The sequence below is a fragment of the Ceratotherium simum genome, chromosome 27, assembly GCF_057802395.1.
Source record: "Ceratotherium simum simum isolate JZ-2026a chromosome 27, ASM5780239v1, whole genome shotgun sequence".
Classification (NCBI taxonomy): domain Eukaryota; kingdom Metazoa; phylum Chordata; class Mammalia; order Perissodactyla; family Rhinocerotidae; genus Ceratotherium; species Ceratotherium simum.
This window is the reverse complement of record NC_141926.1, coordinates 39,161,165-39,185,023: the sequence shown is the minus strand read 5'-3', so window position 1 is coordinate 39,185,023 and position 23,859 is coordinate 39,161,165. Positions and strand designations below refer to the sequence as shown.

The following is a 23,859-nucleotide window of genomic DNA, read 5'->3' as shown; positions in this document are numbered from 1 at the left end:
CTCCCCCAACCCCCAAAATCCTCCTTTGTCATTGGCTGAACATGGTATTTAAGATGAGAATTTCTGCTATTGTGTTGAGAAACGCAGTGTCCCTGCTTTCTCCCATGTATACATGTTATTAAACTTGGTATTATTTTCTCCTGCTAACCTGTCTTGTTAATTATTTGGCCAGCCATAAGAACCTTAAGGGAAAGGGCAGAGGGAGATTCTTCCTCTTCCCCTGACAGCGGCATCGCTGACCCTTAGAGATCCCATTTTGTAAAGCTCCTGTGATCTCTGGCAGAAGGGTATTAGGATATGTTCCCATATGGTAAAATTGCCAAATAGACATAACTTACTTAAGAATTTTCTAATTCCCTTTTAATCATTTTTTCTCCCAATTCATTGAAAAAATTTCCACTTCCTGATATTCTCTTAATTTGGGAGTAAAAAAGACATATATTCCTGATATACCAATTTTACTAAATATGTTTTCAAATCTTAGAGTGAATGATTGCCGTATCCCAGAGGTATTGTGTTGTTCTTCAGTAATATTTCATTAGTTTAAAAGGCTACACTACATTATTATTGGATACTAACTCCAATCTATGTGAAAATGTAGTCCTTAAATCTGCCACGTGTTCATATTATACGCACCCTCTATCTGTGTAAGGATATAGTTTAGTAAAGACAAAATGAATTCAAGTTTTGATAGTATGTGCAAGATGTGTTTTTAGGACTTTTAATAATGTACTGACTCTGGTCATTGTTATGGCCACTCTTCAGAGGATGAGTTAACTTCCTAAATTCTCTAGTGTAATAAAATATTAGCTTAATCAGATCTATATTTTAAAAATCAACATAGAAAATCTTCAGAGAGAAATATCCATCGAATTTGAGACCATGAACAGTGGTTGAAAGGCCATTTCTGTGTTTGTTTTTCAGCTTGATTAAATCATAAGACTTCTTTCATAATTATACTTTTTTTTAATTAGTAGAATTTCCCCATTCTTGCTTCCAACATAGGAAAGTCAAAAATACAGAAAGTGGTCACTACTTGGAAGGATAATTTAATTATTAACAGGTTCTGAGGGTGTGGGCAAGAAACTCTGTATTCAGATTCCTGGTGTAGTTCATGAGGTGGACTGACTTGATATATAGCTGGTGTTCAGCAGTTATGTTTTGATTAAATAACATGCAACATAGAGTAGTACCACGTGTCATTTAAAATGCAAAGAAGAAACTGCTTTTCTCCTTTAATCTGAAAGCTTTCAAAACATTAAGGAAAAAAGTATCCTTAAATTTCACAAAACGAAGTATGGTTTTAAAAAATGTTTAAACTATATATTTCCTGTAACTTCTTGTTTAAAAAGGTATACAGCTAGTTTTAGCATCATCCCAGGATTGCCATATAATAAAGAGCCTTCTCATGGACTAAAACGGTTATGCAATTATTAAGTAGGACACTTAGACTCGACTCTTTTAGTGAAGTATATTAAGTAGAATTTCCAGTATGCCTCCTTGATTAAAAAAATGCCAAAGAATATTTTGACAGAAATAACAGTTGCGATTATGAAAATACAGAATTGCTTTACCCAGGAAACATGGGAGTCATGGGTATATGGTTGTAGAGCTGAATAAGAATGGGCATTTTGGGGATCATAAAAAAAAGAATCACGCCTGTGAATTTGTTATTTCAAATGCCATCATTTTCTTTCAGATGTGTTGAATGTGATTTTCGATACCATATCAAATTTGCTAACGTATTGCAGGGCTTCTTTTGCTGGGAAAAATGAATTAAAATAAATCAAATAAACGAGATACAAAATCTTGCCTTGTATTTACAGATAAATTTTAATGGAATATTTCATGGTCTAACACAAATATCAGACCCAATGACACTAATTCTTGTACAGCCTTTGGCTTACCCTGTATAACAAAATCTGTTATTTAAAGTAGACTATAAAATACCTTATGGTAAGTGAACTTCCAAAGACACAAAGAAAATCCTCCATAAATTTAAAAGCTTATCTCAAATTCTTATTGGCATAAGCTTAGGATGGATATATTATTAATTGCATTATCTTAGGTAGTTGAAATATATAATACTGGTTAGAGTGTGAAAATTAAAAAAAAAAATAGGTTTAGGTATTTTTGCTTCTGTTCCTAGTCAACATTAGTAAACACACATAAGTCAATGTAAAGTTACCTTTACATTGCATCCCTAAGTCAGCAACATTTTTTACCCTTAGTCAGCATATTACAAGGTTCCTATATTCCAAGGAGTAATGATTAAATGTTGTACAAATAAGATAACATTTATTTTACTTCTGCTTAATTTTTAAAACTTCCACCTAGAAATTTAGAAGGAAAATGGGTATCATTGAAGAAATCTAAAATGAATTGATAATGTATGCAGTTGAAAAAAGATATGCAAAATTATGTGTTTGGCATAAAGGAATACGTTTTGTAACATCTTTTTTAAACTGTCAATGGGAGAAAAGAAAGTTCCACCTTTCAATGTCTGTTTTCAAGCCTAAGAAAATGAACTAAATGAATAGACAATTCAGTAATGTCCAACAGATAACTAAAATTCAAAATTTATTTTTCCATATGTATCAGACAATTTTTTTTCTGACAAGACTTTACTGAAAGATGAAGTGCAAATGGGAACCCTGTAAGAATGTTCATAAGAGTTGTACATGACATATTTTAAGCGCCACTAAGTACACATTGAATACTTTGTAAGTATATAGGCATATCAACATGCAAGTGTCATGTACCTAATATTACAATATGCATTTTGTTTTTTTTGAAAATGTTAATGATAACAGTAGATTCAATAATTGTGTTTCTCAATCTTTTGTGCAATATGCTTGATTTTGGTGGATCTTCTTTACAGCACAGAATTTATTTTTATGCTGTCATATAAATATACCCTTCCAAAAGTTATGAATTTCATGTCATATAAATAGAACGTTTTATTTTTGAAGCTATATTACTGGGAACACCTGCATTTCTAGGTACCATTTTCAGAGATAAGTCTTTAAATTCTTATTAACATGGCAGATTTGTTCCAATGTTGGTTATATTGAAATATTTATGATAAAAATGGAGCTTTCTTGAGGGAATATTTTTTGGTTGAATGAAAAGCTAAACAACCAATTCACAAATATTGATGTGAACGGAATATGAAGAAAATAGGTCAGCAATCCCAAACTCAGAAATCCTTGGGTTATTACTTAACTGCATCATTGAATCTACAATAAGTACAGCAGGTACAGTTAAATAAATTTGTAAAGAGATTAAGATTTTATACATTTATAAGGAGAAAAAGTACTAGTGCTGAAAATTTTCTAAATTATTTTTCTTTCTATGAGAATCATTCAATACACTAGAAACACAGAAAAAAGCAAAAAGGATAAAGAGATAACAATTCAGTTTACATTTCATAGTTTTTTTTTTTTAACCAACTGGTGACCACTGCTTTCAACCATCAAATATTTTATTGCGTATAACTTTCACGATCAACAAATATAAAGAGAAAGGTGTCTACTAGTATCATGTACAAGGAAAGCATCTAAAGAAAGAAAACATTTGAGGTTTGACAGTATTGTGTGTAAGAGAAGTGTAACGTGGCATTTCACACCGCACTGGAAAGTCCGCGTAGGAATCACTGCTGTTCTGACCCTGCATGTGGGAAAAGTGCTGAAGTGCTGAGCCCTGGTAAGTTTTTCTTTTGCCCCTGCAATCTTCATATATCTTTTAACTTTTTTTCTTTTGAAATATACAGTATATTTCATAGGGGAAAATAGTGTTTTTTTCTTTACATCATTTTCACATTTGGGCCCATTCTCTCCAAAATAACCATACATTTCTTGTAACTAATATACCTATTAAGAAAAGATGGCAAGGATTAGACCAACTATTATTTGTAACTTAACCACATAACATAGAAACATCTTTAACTTTAAGCATATTTTATAGATTCAGCTTCATAATTTGAGATATTTTCTTGTATTTTTTTTTCCAGAGGAAAATCTGCTTTTAAAACGTCATTTTCTTTTAGAATAATTAAATTACATCATTTGAACAATTCCTATTATGTCTATGCAGACAAAATAAAAGAGGGCAATACTTTGTGGCAATACTTTACACTCATTATTCAGGGATTATTTGATAATAAGGAGGCAGTTTTAAATACTTAAATTTTTGTCTTACGTAGATAACATTTCTTGGGAAAATAAATCATACACATGATTTTTACTTAAAAGCACAGCATTAATTTGTAAGAGATTGTTGCATTTTAAATATTCAATGAAATGTCAGATCGGACTGCAAAGTGTTGCCATTTAAATTATTTTTTTAAAATCAATACAATTATATTACATTGAAATATTAAATAGCCATGAGAAGAACTATCCTTATAAAGTTATCCTATTTTGCCTACAGGAAAAGTTAACAATAGAAAAGGAAAAACAAATGCAGATCCATACACGATTGAATACACTAAAAGTTGGCTTTTGAGATTTCCCAGGGGGTGGGGAGTGGACTGTTATGATAGTCCCAAAAGAGTGCTGCCTGGGATATCTTGTAAATAATTATTTATTCTACTTATATTGAAGTATCATAGCCCATGTTAAAAGTGAGAGGTAGAAGGATTATTGTAAGTATGCATGGCAGAGAACTTACCAGCTATGTCCAATAACTATTGCATTCAATATTAATAATCTCAATACATAAAAATGCTGATGAGTTTACAACCCATTCTTATATGTTGTCCCCTTTAGCTCTCTTTATTATCTTGCTACTTTCAATCCATTGCCTTTGGAAGGGTATAAGTGCAAAGGGCATATTTGGGGTAGAATAGGGAGAGAAAGTGAAAAAGTGAATAGAAAAAGAAAAGATATAAAAAATTCCCATTACGATAGAGTGACTTTAACTATTAAAGGTAACCCGTGTTCTTTGATAGAATAAATTTTTACCTGTAACAAAAGTACCACAATCCATTAAAACATACACACATTTCAAAGAAAGTTTAAGAATTCCAAATTCAATTAGATATGAATCAAAGTTTAAAACTCAGGTTATTTCTTTCTCTCCAGTAATGCTAAAAACTAGGCCAAATAATTTTATTGTGTCACGTTAATGATTAAGTAAGAAAAACTGAACATGTTGTTGAGTCAGTTGTCTTTTTAATTAATGTTTTAGTATATGGGAGGTGAAGATTAGCAACTTCATGGATTTTGTTGAAGAATTCTTTAAAATCCCCTTGCATTAAGTATCCAGCAATAGAATTGCAGATATTGCACTGAGTATATTTCAATATTGCCAGTGTATATTTCAAAACAAATTCTATTATCTACACTAAGATTTCCTCTTTCCCAATATTCAAAATGCATATTATAATTACATGGGTTTCCAACATCCATACACAGCAAGTACAAGATACTTACATGTACATACACTGTAGTTACCTATATTTTGCATAGTTTTTAGTGTGTACTTTGTGCCACTTAATAAAAAGCATTACTCAGTAATTCTCATCAGATGTTTCATTTATTTCAGCTGTGGTTGCCAATTGTGTTTGTTTGTTTGTTTTGTTTTGTATATTCATCACAGATTACCATTTGCAAAGGGGGATAATACTGGGCATTTTTAGAGGGTTCTAAGTAATTAGCGATATGAGAAGTTGCAATAAGATATGATGTTTTGCATTTTCTCCACAATTTAAAAGCATAACATGAAACTTCATATTTATCATTCATTAAATTATCTTGATGTCCAAAGAAAAAGGAAAAGTATTTTAAATGTTCCCCTTGGTAACACTTTGCAATAAGTGGCACTAAATTACACGATAACTGCTATGTTACATGGAAGAACCATCACCTCAGACAGCTGCTGTACATGTGCCTATATGGAATCTCAACGCTGTTACAACCATGAGTACATAATTACAAGTGAGCCTGTCCTTTTAATTGAGATATTTATATTTTTACAAAGAAATAAAAATAAATGAGGTGTTAACTTCTTTGCCATATTTAGGAATGTTAGTTTTCTTTCTCTATTTGTTATTTTAATTGTGGGGTTTCAATCCAAGATTAAGCATCTTGAATCAATGTGAGCTCATCCAGTTTCTAGATAAACTCCAATATCAGGTTCCTTAAACTGCTTCTTGGATTCTCTGGTAAAAGAAAACAAGTTGAAATCTCTCTCTCTCTCTTTTTCGCTTACACACACACACACACACACACACACACACACGTGCACGCGCGGACATCTCAATACTCTGCTCATGCTATCTTTGCTCTTGCACACACAAACTTTCCTTTTTCTTCCTAATTTTGATAATTGTTCTATTTAGGACACTCAAAAATGGAAAAAAGGAAAAGAAGAATGCTGTTTACACTTTTTTGATGGAGGACAATCAATTTACACTGTAAACAGTACACTGGCAGAGAATAGCTACTTTGGGTAAAGAACAACGTTCCATATTGTACTAGGGGTGTGTATGTGTGTGCACACTCCTTCCATTGAGTTCCATAGCTACCGTGCTCACTAAACAGAGACAGAACTTGGCTCCCTGTGCATACAAGTGTGCACATTGCAGACACTGCAATTGACATGGTTCCATTTAGAAATGTTATTTCATATTTTTTTTCTGATTTTATAGAAATGAGCAGAATATTTACAATTTATTTTCTTGTTTGGTCAAAATCAAATATTTTCTAAAAATAGGAAAATATAATTCCATTGCTATTTTTGTTCATTAACTAAAATGGTACCCAATACAAATCTATCTATTTTAACTGGCAAAACATTTGATTAGAGCACACAAATCGCGTAATATACTGGTAGTTTCTTTAAAAGAGTTCTAATGAGTTTTTATTTTACTCTAAAGGATTAAAAGAGTCAGAAATTTTGAAATGCAACCAATTTTGGATCTCTAATTTTACAGTGTTATAAATAATGATTGAGTTATTTAAGCAACAATTTAGCCATTGGAGCCAAGTAGAATATAGACGAAATGAAGAGGGATGTAAATACAGCATCGATGAAGAGTAGCAATTTTGTAAGTGCATCCTGAAATTAGGCTTTAAATAGTAAGATGATGCAGTTTATATAACCTACTTCTGTAATAAGAACCTTTCCATTTTGTACTAACAGGATGAGTTTTGCTTTGTGGAGTCTTTCTAAAGATTAGGTATTGAAAGATATGAACAGTTTATAAACCTATTCTAGTTTCAATGTGTCTAGTAGCACCTACCTGATTCTCTCAAACTACCATACTATATTAACATATTATTGCATTTTTCCACAGATGGTATGGAGTGAACTGTAAAAACAAGCATGCAATCACATCAATGCAGACTTATTTCCTTAAAATGTCATACTGTATATGATTTATTATGTTAACACTCAACCACATCATATTATTTATGTTCTGTATATTCTGAAAAAGTGCTGCTTGACTGACATCGTCCTTTTGCTTTTGTAAGAAATCAACAAGATAAATGCTTCAACAATCAAAAAAAACAATTTAAAAATTCTAACAATGTCTTTAAAAGATTTATACTTTTCTGATAAATAATCTAAGATAACAGCACCCTTGTCTTTCATTTGATATTAACACATGATGTCATACTCAACCATTCTCATTTCCCAAAAATAAATTCCAAGATATTTTTTAAACCATAGGCCATCATGCTTTTAGACATCACAAGTATAGCTACCGTATCGTCATATTTATTTTCTTCTTAAAGGTGCAATGCTTGTGAATGGGAAAATAATTTTTATCTAACTGGACTTTTAATCTTTAGCATATAATAAATTTAATGAGAACTAATCTAGCAATATTGTATTTGACTAGAAGAAATAATATGACTTTAGATTGACTCTGTGTCATATTTAAGAATACAGCATTTCTTAATGGTTAAATACACCAAAATTTCAGAAATAATCCAGAGAAAGAGACTTTCACCTTGGAGTTAAAAGCATGGCAGAAATTCTCTATCACTCACTGTTTCATAAGTTTGTACCTCACAAAATGCATAGACAGGAATTTAATATAAAGAATTAGTTCATTTATACAGAAAACATATCTTAAACACTTCTTTTTGGCAAACAAACTTAGGTGAGCAGCTCTGGAACTGCCAAATTAAAATTTGTAAATTTGTAGCAAACTAAGAGTTTATTTTTAGGTTATTATTTCAACTGTGGTTGTAATTTAAAACCTGAGGCTGTGCACTGGTTGTTAGCTTAAAATTACCTTTCCTTATAACATTGTGCTTCCATTGTATAACAAATAAAAATTAACAAGAACTAGAAAAATTTGTTGTTGAACAGTGCTAGGACATACAGACAAAAATACTAATACATGTTATCTACTTATAATATTGGTTTAAGTAATATCTAAAGGGATATAATGGACATTAGAAAATGCTTACTTATGACTGAATTACCTACAGCCAAAAAAGTTAAATATGTATCAAATAATGTTTAATTGGATTTATTATATGCACTATATACAGATACTAAAATGTCTCAAAATTGTGCCCTATGGATACTTCAATTTTTTTTAGGCAGGTGAGTCCTTGTGGAGCAAATAAATTACAAATCAAATTAGAGAAATGAATGAAATTTTTGTGACTCTTCAAGCAGTAAAATGTTTGTAAGAATTTATTGGTAAATGAAGCTAAAATAACCTAGTGGTGGGATCTATATAATTATATAAGATGTTATGTCATGATTGCAATTCATACACATGGCTCCTGTATCAAAGACTATATTTTTAAATAGCAAGTTGATACAGCTTGACCAGTATATTTCAAACATTCCAGAATCTATACTACAGTGTTTTCTAGGGCGTGTGTTTCCGAACGTGCCTTTGAAGACAGACACGTAGAAAACATTGTAAACCTCTAATCTCTGATTAAACTGAAGCACATTAGGCCATTACCTAATCCTGTTCCTTGTGAAAGCTGTTCAGTGGCAAACTGAAAATGTCTATGATTTCAAGGGAAAAAAATGAGGGGAAAAAACTCTGCATACATCTTTTCAATGTATAAAAACAATTTGATATCATGATCCAAGGAGATGATTAACATTGTTAAGGCTGTATATTCAAGCACTGTATGTTAAAAGAGCAATGGTGTGGGATTTAGGCAGTAAGGAATGTCCTGCATTATGGATGGTACAGTAATTAAAGAATGATGCTTTTGACAGCTGATTGTTGGTATACACTGGCTACTGATAGCAGTACGGTATGGAAGTTAATAAAGGTAGCAGAAGATGGTAGAAATGAATTCTGAAAGATGATAGCCAGTTTTCTCCAGCAGCCAGCCTGGTAAGTAAAACTCAGAACGTTGGCCTGCATTTTAAATGAAATACTCTTTTTTCTCTTCAGCGTTGACTTGGCTGCCTTCAGCATTGATAATGGCTGTGTCAGCATCTGGTGCATCTTCAGCCCCTTTAGCTTCATTTGTTAAATATGTTCCTGTGGGTATTGGAGGAACAATATGTTAGTTCTATGAGACTGGTAAGATAGCCAGCATGAAAGCTACATGCATTTGGGAAGGAACTTATGCCAGATTTCTTATATGTTGGAACATATTCTGGGGCATAAATGAACCACACAATTCACCCTTCTGAAGTTGCATACTTTCTTTCAGTTTTCAGGTATATGCCGTAGATAAAGCTGTGGCCAGGTTAACTAGAGGCAACAGCCAAACTGGAATGGGTACGGAGTACTTTGATTTCTTTAATGATGGATACAGACCATGTGATCCATGCAGCTGCAGCGATCAGGGTCCTTTGTTAAGATGTTGATAATGATCACATCAAATGTGTCACCATTCATTTTGGTAACTCCATTTAAAAGTAGATTATATCAATAGTTTACTACTTAGGCCATTCCAAAAAAGTCACATATTTTCCTCACTAATATGGCCACATGTGTGGCCATAAACCTACAAACAAAAACATTGTCCACATGCTTAATGTTATAGTTGAATTTCAGCCCTAGAGATAAATTACAAACTTGCTTCTATTTTCTTTCTGAGCCAGTGACTCATTCTGTGACCTTTGCCATTGGCTAAACATTATTTTGCTAAGGCAATCCAACTTTAAAGCTGAATAAAACAATCAAGAACTCCCTGAAATAATTGAGTATTTAGTTCACTCTCTCCCTCCCTCTCTCTCTCTGTCACACAAACACATGCATATAATATTTCCTGATAAAGCTAGTTTTTAGAATTTTTTTGCCAAAGGTAAGAATACTTTACTAAATAACCTACCTTTATGTCTTGCAAGATATCGACCGAGCAGAAATATAGAACACAGCGTGACAAATACAACTACAGCCACTATTCCTCCTATAAGAGCATGATCAGGGCCAGTCTGGCCAGCCAGAGCATTGGGATCTAGAGAAGAGAAGAAAATATTGCTCAAGTTAGTGTGTTATTCAGTCATAGAGTACATATCTGCATTAAAATGAGTTACTTTGAAAATTAGCACATTTCTATTAAAATAAAATTTCATTAATGTGTATTACAGCAATCATCCAGTCAACAAATATTTATTGTGTAGCTATAACATACAAGATACCTGTGGATGTAACATTTGCCATATCAATCACTGTTGCCATTGAGTTTACATTTTAAACTAGGCAGCCTGGATAAACAAATACACATATATGATTTTGCATAGTTTTATGCCTTTCCTTCCTCTTCTCCTCCATCTGAAAATATGTGTGTGTGTGTGTCTGTGTATTTTTGTGTGATGAAGACAACTATACCATTTTCTAAAGAAAATTACGTCATGGCAAAGGCTAGAGCTGGAGATGATAACTTGGGATTTATCGTTATATAAATATTATTTAAAGCTTTGGAAATTGATGAACTCCCCAAGGGAGTGAGTCTAGATAGAGAGAAGAAGAGATCTGAAAACTGAGCCACGAAGAACTCCCATATTTACAGTTTAGGAAGAGGAAGTGATTCCAGCAGAGCAGATGGAGAAGGAGAGAAGAGTGAGGTAGGAAAAGATCCTGGAGAGTACACTGTAGTTGGTCAAAGGGAAGAACATATTTCAACGAGAGGAGGGTGATACAAACTGTGTTGTGTTATTAATAGAAGGAGGAAAATGAAAACTCAATGTTGAAGATTAAGTTCCTGTTGGATTTGTAGCTTTAGAGAAAGTGGTTGGAAAGATATAGATTAATAATATACTTTTACATTCTGCCTTTAGTAAGATATTACAGGAAAGAAATGAGCCCAGTAAAGGATAGCCTGTTTTCAAGCAGAAACAAAAATATCAAAAGAAGTCCCACACATTTGTGAGCTCAAAAGTTTGGAAAATCAACTGTTTGTAGAAGTTGCACCATAAGGGATAAAACTGAGTGAAGTTTTGAGCAACAAAATCCACTAAGGCTCAGCCCTATGGCAAAGATCAGATTGTGTGTACTGCCTATCCTCCAAAGCCCATTGTTGCAGATAGCCTCGTGGTAGCTGTTTATAGTCTAAAAGAGGGACTTAGAGGAGGGAGAAAGTAAAGAAATAATTTAGGCTTGGCAATTATGCCTTCAAAAGATCTTAGGGGGCCAGCGTGGTGGTGTAGTGATTAAATTCATGGGCTCTGCTTTGGTGGCCTGGGGTTCACAGATTCAGATCCTGGGTGCGGACCTGCACACCACTCATCAAGCCATGCTGTGGTGGTGTCCCACATATAAAATAAAAGAAGATTGGCACAGATTCAGCTAAGTGACAATCTTCCTCAAGCAAAAAGGGGAGGATTGGCAACTGATGTTAGCTCAGGGCCAATCTTCTTCACACATACACAAGAAAAGATCTTGGAGTATAGTTATAGGTACATGAATATGACAAATAGATTAGAAGTCTACTGTGTTTTTAATGGAACTGTTGTGTCAAAGAAGCATATGTCCGGATAGAAAATAAAAGTCTGACTATTTGAAACTTCAAATAACCTTTGGATATTCAAACTTGGTAAAAGCAAGGAGTGGACTATAAAAGCTGTGTAGTCCCCATGGAGGCCATATTCCCAAACACCCACTTTAGATGTGGCCATGGAGTATGACTGACAAGGTTGAACTTCCTGTAGGGTAGAATTGAGGAAAGTAAAAAAGAATGGACAGAGGAGAATCCAGTTTCTTCAAGGAACTACAACTATTGTCAAGGCAGAGGGATCTTTTGATGCCAGTCTGGCATGTTTTCATAATTGCTATGGATAAGTGACTACTCAGTGTTTCCCAATCTTCTTTTATTTCCAAATCGGCTCATTTATATTAAGGAGTAGTTCTCCTGGCCCTGTTCTATCGTCATGTTTTGTGTCTGGGTGGGGAGGAGCATTAACAACTTGTCTTTTGGGTCATTTGTGCCTGGACTAATGCATCCAGATACGAGGAAGAGGATTGTGCATATCTGAGGATCTTGGTCTTTGAGTTCGGTACACTGACTTGATGGACTTTAGGTGTTCTCTTTCGAGAGGGTGTGGTAGTGGTTTGTGGAGGGAAAAGAGGTGAAAAAATATCTGGTGATCAGAAGGGTATATTGGGGCAGAGATTTCTAGCTGAGGACAAACTTGTTTCCTTTTCTTTCAGTGCACAGAGCTGAACATTTTCCAGCGTCACTTGCAGTTGGATGTAACATGTGATTTGTATTCTAGATAACTGAGTGAAGGCCAAGCCAATGAAAACCTTCCACATGTAGCCCTGCAGGTGATCTCAGGAGATACAGGTTGAAAACGAGAGAGCCACAAGAATAAGTCAGGCTATGAGTCACTGAATCTCCACCTGGAAGAAAATCGCCCAACTAGGAATACATGTATTGGACAGCTTGAGGAAAAATAAAAGCTTTATTTTCAAAACACTGAGGATTAAAGTTAATCTGTTACAGCAGCTATGTTTAGTTTTCTACTATACATTTTTTGTATTTCCCTTAATTTCTGACATTGACTATAAATCTCAAAGAAAAGAAAAAGCACAAAGTAAATTTGGGAGGCCAGCCCAGTGGCACAGCGGTTAAGTTGGCACACTCTGCTTCTGTGGCCCAGGGTTCACTGGTTTGATTCCTGGCAGCAGACTGATGCACCACTCATCAAGCCATGCTGTGGCAGTGTCCCACATACAAAATAGAGGAAAATGGGCACAGCTAATAGCTCAGCAACAATCTTTCTCTCCAAAATAAATAAGTAAATTTTCCATGCCTCTGAATTCTCTATTCCTCTTCCTTGTTTAGACGCTTCAGAATCAGTTTCAACTCCTGCCTCCTGCTCCAGTCCCCAAGTACAGACCACCATAAATCACATCCATTTTACTTGCTGAATATCTCTCAGAACTGAGTACTCTTCTTGGGAACTGGGAAATCACTCTTGTTCATACATCTCTGTACCTGTCTTATTTCCTGAAGGTAAATTCTGAGAAGTGGTATTGCTGGCCCAAAGAGTAAGGACTTTTGATGAATATTGCCAAATTATATTGCAGAAAGATTGTACAAATTCACCCCATACCAACTGCACCTGAGAGATTCTTTTTCCCCATATAGTACTAACATTAGATACTATAATTAAAAAATTTTTTGCCAATCTTCTATTGAAAAGTGTTAAATATTTTGTATTTATTAAATGATAAGTTTACATAAATGTATCTAAATACCTTTGCCCATATTAATTCGTTAATTTTGAAATGCTTTTTATGAAGTTTGACCATTTTTCCACTCAAATTTCCTGTTTTAACAGCTCTCTTCATAAAAAGATGAACACTTTTAGTAATATTTTTAAATTTATTCTTCATTTTGGTCTTCTCAGCCATAGATAAATCTTACAATTTTATGTAATCAAATCTGTCAAACAGTTACGTTGTGATGTCTGACTTGTGGGTCATGATTTGAAATGCTTTTGCCATGATAAGATTATACACATATAGATTGATGTTGTCATCTAACACATTTATTATTATATTTTAATCCACCTAAACTGTATTTTGGTCTGTGGTTTGAGGCTAAAGTATAAAATATATCTTTAATTCTTATTTGACAGCCAGGTGTCCCCCACACTATTACTTTCATCAATAGCATTTGTCACTTACCATAAACTAAATGTCTACATATTTTATGTGTTTCTGTATATTTTAGTCTATTTTATGTGAGGGATCTATATACGCAATCCTATGCTAGTACTGTAGATTTTTTTTTTAATTATAATATAGATTTGATATTTCCAGTTGCTGTATAAGTTCTGATTCTGACTGAAACTGAAGAATTAACTTTGACTAAAAAAAAAAGAATAGACTAGAAATAATCTTGAACTTATGTTTTCAATTTTTATGTTTCTCAAAATAAAGGCATTGGGAACTTTGAAAACCTAAGCTGTGTTCCTTTAGGTCAAAGTGAAGGGATGAATAGAAAAAAAAAAAAAATAGCCTATGGCAAAATGAAATCGTTTTTCTTCCAGAGGCTTGCTGGAGTTTTGAGGGGAATCTGAGTGTTGGAGATGGGGAGACGGAGACCAAGGTGACCCAGCTCCTCTCCATCAGGGCCACCAGCCAGGTGCGCTCAAGGCCACCGTTTTCCCCCTCCACTTCCCCAGAGCAGTGGGTCCCCTTCACAAGGCCTCCGCTCCGCCTGCTTCCTCTTCACCCTCCAGTAGGAACAACCCTCTCTGGGGTGTGGAGACCACGTTTGGAAAAATCGTTCTTCAGTTTGCTGAAAATCTCCATTTATTGGGCAACTAGCACTGTAGTTTAAAAATCATTTTAATGTCTTGGAGCAGAAGCTTAGATCAGGTTTAGAATAATTTTGCAAGCAACAAAAATACAACAGATTAAACAATCTAGGATTATACTAATATATACATGGGGTTTCTTTTATATAGTTCCTTTTCCAGGATCACAGTATGATTCTTCAATTATTCAAATCTTTAGTGCCTTTTATTAAGTTACATAGCTTTCTGATATAGGCTCACATATTTTCATTAATGCTATTTCCCATTTTAAAATAATATTTTTAATATTTAATATTTTGAAACATTTTAATATTGTTTTAAAAATATTTTAAAATGTTATTGCCTTTTTGTTAATTTTTCTTATATTTCCATTCACTTTTTCCTTTTCTTACTTTATTTTCTAAAGCATTATGTCTAGTATTTGTCAAGATTATATTTGTTATTTTTATTTCCTGACCATCAAATTTACTTAATTTTCCTACTAGTTTAAACATTGTTTCAGTTGTTCCCTTAAAGTTTTTCTTTCTATTATTGATATCAGTATTATATTTTCCTTTTTTTCTACTGCACTAGTTAGTGCTTTGTGAACAATAATGAAAATATCATCCTGATTCTGATGATCTCAGAATTGCATCAAAACTCTAAATGGACTAGTCACAATCCTCCTTTTGACAGTGGTTGGTCTCTGTACTTATCTCAATAGCTAGAGTTACTTTTATAGTTCCTATTCATCTGAAATTTGATAGCAAAGATATTCATCCCTTGATGATATGCAGCACACATCTTGTCAAAAGAAAATTTCACGATAACAACATCGTTGAACCTCAACTATCTAAGTATTATTTTGCTGTGAATAAATGCTCAACTGGCTAAAGAATCCCTGATTTTTATCTTTTTGACTTAATAATTCAGAACAATGTGTCAGGGTTTTGACTATTTGTTTTGCCTCCCCTCTCCCCCCAAATAAACTGAAAACATTCAGGTTTTTGCTTTCCATTCTTTTTTTAAGTGACTTGCTTTCTCTGCATGGTTGCTATCAGATTCTTTGTTTTTTCCTCCATCATATTTTGATATTTTACCTAGCTATATATTGTAGTTTATCTTTAGTCAGAATTTTGCATCATTGGCAAACCTACATTTTTATTAAAATCAGATTAGTTCATTTGTTTTTGGCTTATGAACTCTTTTTTTACTCTACTTTTGATTAGTAATTATTCTTCTTTCTAGGAAAATCCAATTATGCACTGGTAGAAACTCCATATTTAATGTTGCATATATGTCATTCCCTCTTTCCTACTTTTATAATCCTTTTACTATTTTACATCTTGTTTTAGTTATATTTCCCAAGTTTATTTCTCTTTAATTGATTTGATTTTCTATCATACATTTTTCTTACTATTTCTTCCAAAAGGATTTTGTTATGAATTGTGACTTTAGTTTAACTACAGTCTCTATTTAATCCCAATCCATACTCACTTAGTACATGTTTTAAATAGTTTTATAGTATTGACAATAAAAAGTGGTAGCTTTATAATATTTCCTTCATTTTAGTATAATAATTCCATTTAAACATCTGGGGAAATGTTTTTCCCTGATGAGCATACATTATTTCTCTTCTTTTATTGCAAACATTTTTTATTGGATGAAAATTGAATATTTTTTAATTCTGTTTACACATCCTTCCATTTTCTTTTCTTATTTTCATTCTTGATGTTGAGATGTTTTGAAGGATTCTCTGTTCTGATGCTGGTGTTATTCCTGCTCAGCTGTAATGCTGCAGATCAATCCACCTACAGAAACTATCCTTGTAACTGAAATACAGATCATGTGACATCTGTACATAGTGGCTGGACTGGAGAAAGAACCTTTGGATGTAAATCATTATTGGTGATAAATTTCGTTGATTTCATATATTTTTGCCTATAACCTTCACTTTCACAGTAGAATCTCAGATAATATGTAGGTCATCTCGCTTTTTATATATATATATATATATATAAAGACAATTTGATGTTTTAGAATTTGTTTTAGATCATTTCAAATTTATCATGTTCATCACTGCACATATTTTCACTTGGTTTCAGGTGCATTTATAGATATGTTAATGACTTACAGTGAAAGTAATCTGTTAACACTTATATTTGTTTGACCCTTTTCATGAATGTTCTACATACACTCTTACAATCTATGAAGGAAACAACCTTTAGCCTTCATCTCATCAACAAAATAAGTCAACATATAGTTCCAGGATTTTTAAGATTTCAAAGATAATATGGGTATAGAGAGTGCTACTTTGTTCATCTACTTGTAAATGTATTTTTTAAAAAACTAGCACTGTTGGTTATGCTTTTTATTTCCCCCCGATAACTGTTAAAACTAAAAGTCGATCCTTAATTTCTATTCTTAATTACTAAAACAAGTGATTGAGCTTGAGGAGCAGGTAAGTATCCCCTGAGCAATGCAGACAGCATATATAATTTAAACGGCTAAGTCCCAGCGGGACTCTCTCATATGTCCTTTCTCTCTCTCATTCCTGTCCTATTGTCACAGCAATAAAAAGATGAAGCACAGCCTTCTGCAGTTTCTTTCCAGATAGCTGAGTCTGTATTATTATTCAGATAAACATATCAGGTATCTTTAAAGACCATTATTCATTCTCAAGTGTTAGCCCTGATTTGCTGGAGTTAGCCTGTTAACATTGGAGTGAGTGATGTATTAGCAGTCTCTTTCACTTGATAGTGCACAAAACAGAAAGAATATTGCAGAATTAAAACTTTCTGAGTTTAACATCTTTCAGTTAGGGTTACTGGACCCTTAATAAAGAACTCCAAAGAGAGGGCCGGGCCCGTGGCTTAGCAGTTAAGTGCGCACGCTCTGCTGCTGGTGGCCCAGGTTCAGATCCCAGGCGCGCACCAAGGCACCGCTTCTCCGGCCATGCTGAGGCCGCGTCCCACATGCAGCAACTAGAAGGATGTGCAGCTATGACATACAACTATCTACTGGGGCTTTGGGGGGAAAAAATAGATAAATAAATAAATAAAAAGAACTCCAAAGAGAAAATTATGTCAAATAATAATATTTAGGATTAGTAATTTCTGATATTTAGAAGAGTAGAAAATAACCGTAAAGTATAGTTTTATTTAAAATCTTAATGTGGAGAAATCCTAGATTATATAATTCTATCTCTGAAATCATTGTGGGGGATTTCTATCATCAAGTGGTTAGTCTATTGTGTTTTTTCCCCTTAAAATAAGAAGTACAAACTCTAAAGAAAGAATATCCGACTTTCTAGGATCACAGCATGCAGAAATCATAAATGCTAATAGCTTTTAATTCATGTTAGAATTACTTTACCATAAATATTTTTATTAAATTATCATATATGAGTTACAGTTTGAATAAAATGGTAGGTAAGATTTGAAATTAAAATCATTTTATTTAAATATTTTAAAATTAGTTTCCAAGACAATTTTTTAAAGAAAACGATTGCCAATATATATTAAAATAAATATGTTTTCAAAGCCAAATTTGGATTAATAATTATAATTTTTTTAAAACAATGATAAAACTCTAAGGACATGCACCATATAAAGCATACAGATTTACCTATTCAGGAGGTTGATAAGAAATTTCTACTGTGTTCTTACTAAAATCTAATAAAAATTATCTACAAAACCGTTTAAATGTCAGGGTTCAGACAACAGGTTCATTATCAATAGTTCAGCATTAATTCAGAAATAAATATGGAATAGTGAACTAAATAGTAGACTAGAAAATTGCTAATTAAGTCTGAGGTTAAAGTCAAGTTAGAGAAATCTTTGATAAATCTAGGAATAGCATTCAATGTCAATAGAAGAGTAAGGAAAAGCTGGAATGAATAGAAGAAGAATTAGTGAAGAGAAGCAGTGCCCCTCAACACAAAAGTCACCAAACATAGTTTGCTAGTAACTACCATCAGAGTTAAATGAATAAAGAGTAGAGTAGAATAAACGTGGACCAAACATGATGTTAGAATGTATGATAAGAGCCACTTAAACAATAAAGCCACTTATATTGATCTCCTGTGCCCATTTTGGAGTTTATGGGGTTTTTTTAGAAGTGATTGAAAACTCTTGGAGAAATTTCATTTTAACAATAAAATGGTTCAAAATTATGAAATTAAACTCAGAAAAATAAGTGTAAAACTGGGATTATTACCTTTAGGAGCGCAAAGCATAGATGATTTTTCAAGTTTAGTTTCCCTATATAACTGATTCTGCATTACAAATGATATTTAGCATTTTTAGTTAATTCTCTATCTCTTTGCTGGGAATGTACTTATGTAGCATATTTAAGAGTTTGGAAAACAGGATTTTCTTTTTTAAGAAACTGCTGTGTACTGAAATGTGTAGCCCTCCCTGCCCCCCAAATTCATATGTTGAAGCCCTAACTCCTAATGTGATGGTGTTTGGAGATGGGGCTTTTGGGAGAAAACTAGGTTTAAATGAGGTCATGATGATGGAGCCCTTATGATGAGATTAGTGCCCTTATAAGAAAAGGTACCAGAGCTCTCTCTCTCTCTCTCTCTCTTTGCCGTGTAAGGACACAGCTTGAGGGCAGCTGTCTGCAAGCCAGGAAGAGAGTTTTCACCAGAACCTGACCATTGTGACACTCTGATCTTGGTCTTCTAGCCTGCAGAACTACAACAAATAAATTTGTGTTGTTTAAGTGACTCTGTCTGTGGTATTTTGTTATGGCAGCCTGAACTAACTAATTAACTATAACATAGTATAATCTTTTTGATGTATTATCTCACTTGAATTATACAAAAATTTAAGGCAATGGAAAATAGATTTTTGGAAGTCTGAATAATCCATACTCATCCCCAGCCAATGATCTGTTGACAAACAGAACACCCAAGACTGCACAGATCAATTCCTTTTAATGAGTTACCTGTAATTGAGTTATGCATTGTATGAGGTACTATAGTGAGTTACACTGCAAACCTCTGCCCTCTCTCCACTCACATACCAATGTTTCATAGTGGTTAAGATGTAATGATTGATGCCAGGAGCATCAGATGAAATCAATTTTGGGATGAAACTATCATGTTACGTATGTAAATAGAAGGATAGTGGTAGAATGAAGCAGAAAGTCAGTAAAAGTTTTTCAAGCGAAAGAAATTGCTCACGAAATCTTGGATTTACAAATTGTTTATACTAAACCTTAAACCACTTACTGCTTTTGGTTTGACTTTGGGCAAGTTTCTTCACCTTCTTATTGATCTTTAGAACGTGAAGACTTATTTCCCAGGGTTGTCAAAGACTACATGTGGTACCGTACATAAAGGGCTTAGAAGAATGTCTGATGCAATGTAATGTAAGCACTATCTAGAAGTTAATTATATGGGGGGAAAAAGGTGGAAAGAGTAAACTGCTGTCTAGAAAAATATAGGCTTCCTTTTTCAACTTTTTAAAAGTCTCATTTAGGACTTTTACTCTATTTGGCAATGGTGAAGTCTTCTAAGTGTCTGGATATTTGAAAAATGGGGGATATATTAATAGAGGAAGATTTGCATAACATGAGATTGGATAAAATGAATCTGGTGGGAGTCTGATGGATGAGGATTAAATGAGAATAATTTATTGAGTATTTAATCTGTGTCAGGTTCTGTATTATAAATGACTTATTTTATTCAATGCATGTAAAGTGTTAACTCAGAAAATCATAATTATTGTTAATATAAAAATTGATAAACTGTGGGACAGCTTGCTTAAGCAAGTTTTTGGAATAATTTTTGAAAAGCTTTAAAATAATTATGAAAGTCAAATTTTAGGATGCATCAGGTGACTCCTATTTTGAGAACAAGAGTTTGTTGAGGTAATTTCTAGCATTCTATCTTTTCACATAATTGTGTTCTCTTTTCTTCTCGGACGAAGAGGAATTCAATGCCCTTCCATGCTAAATAACCTCCTGTCAGTGCTGTTTCTTCAGCCTGTAAGACATTCTTCTTTCCCTCTGTGCACGCAGACTCCAAATAACAGGGATCAGTCTCTCCATGTCAATTAGCCCTAGATTATTTCATTCAGAATTTTTTTCTCTTGAATTAATTCACTTGCTTTAGTTTTATCTTCCCCCAATGATATAAGGTAATAGTTGTGTCTTACACTTGTAATACAGCTGCAAGAGTACTTTCACATAGTTCTTAGAACAAGCAAATTGAGTGAGTGAATGGATAATATTAAATTCTCATGCTGAATTCCAGACAGAACACGGATCTTTACATGCTAATTTGCTGTGCTGAGCAATGGATCGCTGCTCCTTCATGGTATTAAAGTATTTGTTAAAATATAATAATACTGTTACTATCTAAATATTTTAGCAATTAGTGCTAAGTAGAAATGACTCATCCAGATTTGTACTTAATGCTTCCTATAATTTGATTCTAACATTAAATTTGAATTTTTTTTAATGTAGTTAAGAGCCTAATTTCCCCTCTTTAAATAGAGTAATGCTTCAGAAAGAGGGTCACTCCGGTAAAACATGAGAAATAGTTATATGTGATTCATGGAGAAAAACATACTGTCCTTTGTCACGATATGACATTAGCCAAGTCCCTGGAGAGAAACATATCACCACATTCACTCAAGGGTCATCTATTATCTTCTAATTTTATGTACAATTACTGTTTCTCACAAAAATACTTAAGAACAATCTCTAAAGGAAAGAAAACATGAAAATATATTGTTCTTTGTGTGTGTACAGTGATTTACACATATCTTTAACTATAAACCATGTGCGCAGGGACTCTAAATCTGTGGGTTCTAAATTAAGGCTACATCATACAACAGGTTTTCAATAATAGAAAAAAAATCCCAGCATGCACAAACTTAGCTTTTCCTCTCGAAAATGTATTTATTGTACTGTAAATCTGTTTCCACGTCAGGCTCATAACCAACAAATGCGCCACGTTTCTATGTAAAATAGTACAGTCTTCCTATTCAGAAAGATATTGACAATAACTATAAAATCACTTTTGTTTGTTTGTTTTGAATTTAGTGTTTCAAGGTTGTTTAGCTTAGAGAGATAATCAATTTATAAAATGTTTCAGCAAGTGAAGTGTGATTGCCAGAGGGGCAAGTGAGGAGCTGCTGCATCTCACGCTAATTCACGCCCTGGCCACAGGTTCCCGCTTCGGAGAGCTGTCCCTTCTCAGGGTCTGTTCATCAATTTTTGTGACTTCAAGGTTTCCTAATTATATAAGAATTGACTTTATTAACTTACATAATAAATAGTTAATATTGTGCTGGGCCCAAACAAAATATATACTTGAATCAGATGACTCTGTCCTTCAGAACAAAAATTTAAGTGGAAAATTTCTCCCAAAAAGGTGTTCTTATTTTCAGATAAAGTAAATTCTAGCATAATTCTCTTCATTTCACTGGTCTTGCTCTCTCTGGTGAACTTCAGACAGTATCTCCTTGACTGCTGAAATGAGGGAACGCTTCAGCTCCGAAGAACGCCAACAACCCAGAGAGGACTCTCGCCCAGCAGTGTAGCGTAGCTAGTAGGACTGAGGGCCCCTCACAAAACGCTTCACCTCCCTTAGCAGATATCTAAAAGGGGAGAGAATTGCCAGAGGAGATTACCTGTGTGATAACAGGAGAAGGTGAAAGAAAGGGATGGTTTTTAAGGTTATCTGCGTGATCACAGGGAGAACAGAGTAAGTGTTTGGGTCACCATGGGGTTATTTGCTGCTTGGAAAAGTCAGCTACATTATCCACCGGGCATCTGGCTTAGAATGTAATTTTCCTGCATTAAACAATCGTCTCTCTTTAAGATCAGAGAAGACCTGAAGTAGCATCATACTCAGAACCATAAAACTCAAGTACTAGTTTCAGTTTGACCTTCTTAGAGTTTCAATTTCTACATCTATAAATAAGGATATATACCTGCTCTGCCTATTTCATAGAGTTATTGTTAAAATCAGATTATATGGAATCTGTGCATATAAGTCACATCTAATAGTTGCTCGATAAATATGATGTGAATAAAATAATGGGCTTTGTAAGAGTAGAGACTATACACAAATCTGTATTTTGTAGTTTTGTGTTGATTTTTTCAGGAAAAATATACTCAAATTCATTCTACAGTGCCCAATATCTTATATATTTGTGTAATCTGTAGAAGCTGCTGTCTTGTTTTCTGTTGCCTCATGTCTTTCTAACTAGAACTGATCTGCCTTCAATGTCAACAATACCTAACTCTTAGCACATCACTGGTCTCAGCCTACACACATAAAATGAATAAATGGGAACAATCATTAAGAGGGAAGACAAATGACTAGTATATGACATTGCCATATGTCTGCTTTGGCAATGTATTTTGTGCAAATCTAAAAAGATGAATTAAAGTATTTTTAAGCAGACTAGAGGTTAAATAAATCATATGCAATGATTTCTGCAGAAGAGTAAAATCTAGATTTAAGCACATTTCTTTTTAAACTAAACTAAAAAAAGAGACAGGATAGTAATTAAATTAAGTATGATTTCAGAGGCAACAACAATAAAATAGGACAGATTTATTTTTAAAATACTTAGAAAATATAGAGAATACATATTTGACAGTGAGAATATTTATAATGTTCAACATTATTCTAAAAAGTTTAGTCTGTACCAATTGTTTATGATGTCTGTCCATATTCAGAAATGATTGTTATGGAAGAATAAAATGGTGGGGAAAGATCACCTGTAGAAACATGTGCGTTTTTTTATGGGCTAATACACTAGAAATGCAATACCATTGCTACTAAAATCATTTCCCTTTATAAACCAGTCAGCTCTGAAATGTGTGCTATATCACTAGTCAATTCAGTTAAACAAATTCCCTTGTATTATTGTTTTTTAAATTGACTATTCTAGTGATAATTAAATAGTTATATTAACTATGTTCATATAAGTTTTTAAAACCACTGTGAATCGCCACTGAACCCATTCCCCAGTTACAATAATGAATATATTCAGAAGAATATAGTGTACATGTCCTCTCTATGCACCATTTAGAAGACACCATCTCATACCAGTGGGAAAGGCCTGTGCATGTTTTAAATATTAAAATCTTAAGCTCACCAGAATCTTCCTCTATTATATTTTCATATACTAAATTATG

General features: G+C 33.4%; 1 protein-coding gene across 1 annotated transcript in view; it reads right to left on the bottom strand.

The window, feature by feature from the left end:
* Window positions 1-5,068: 5,068 nt before the first annotated feature.
* Window positions 5,069-23,859, bottom strand: part of CADM2 (cell adhesion molecule 2) — a 237,863-nt gene continuing 219,072 nt past the window's right edge. The window contains exons 9-10 of the mRNA XM_087418225.1: window positions 10,275-10,400; window positions 5,069-9,475 (exon numbers count right to left, since the gene is read on the bottom strand). Coding sequence (XP_087274351.1) covers window positions 9,357-9,475; window positions 10,275-10,400 — 245 coding nt within the window. The 3' untranslated portion in view covers window positions 5,069-9,356. The remainder of the gene's footprint in view (window positions 9,476-10,274; window positions 10,401-23,859) is intronic.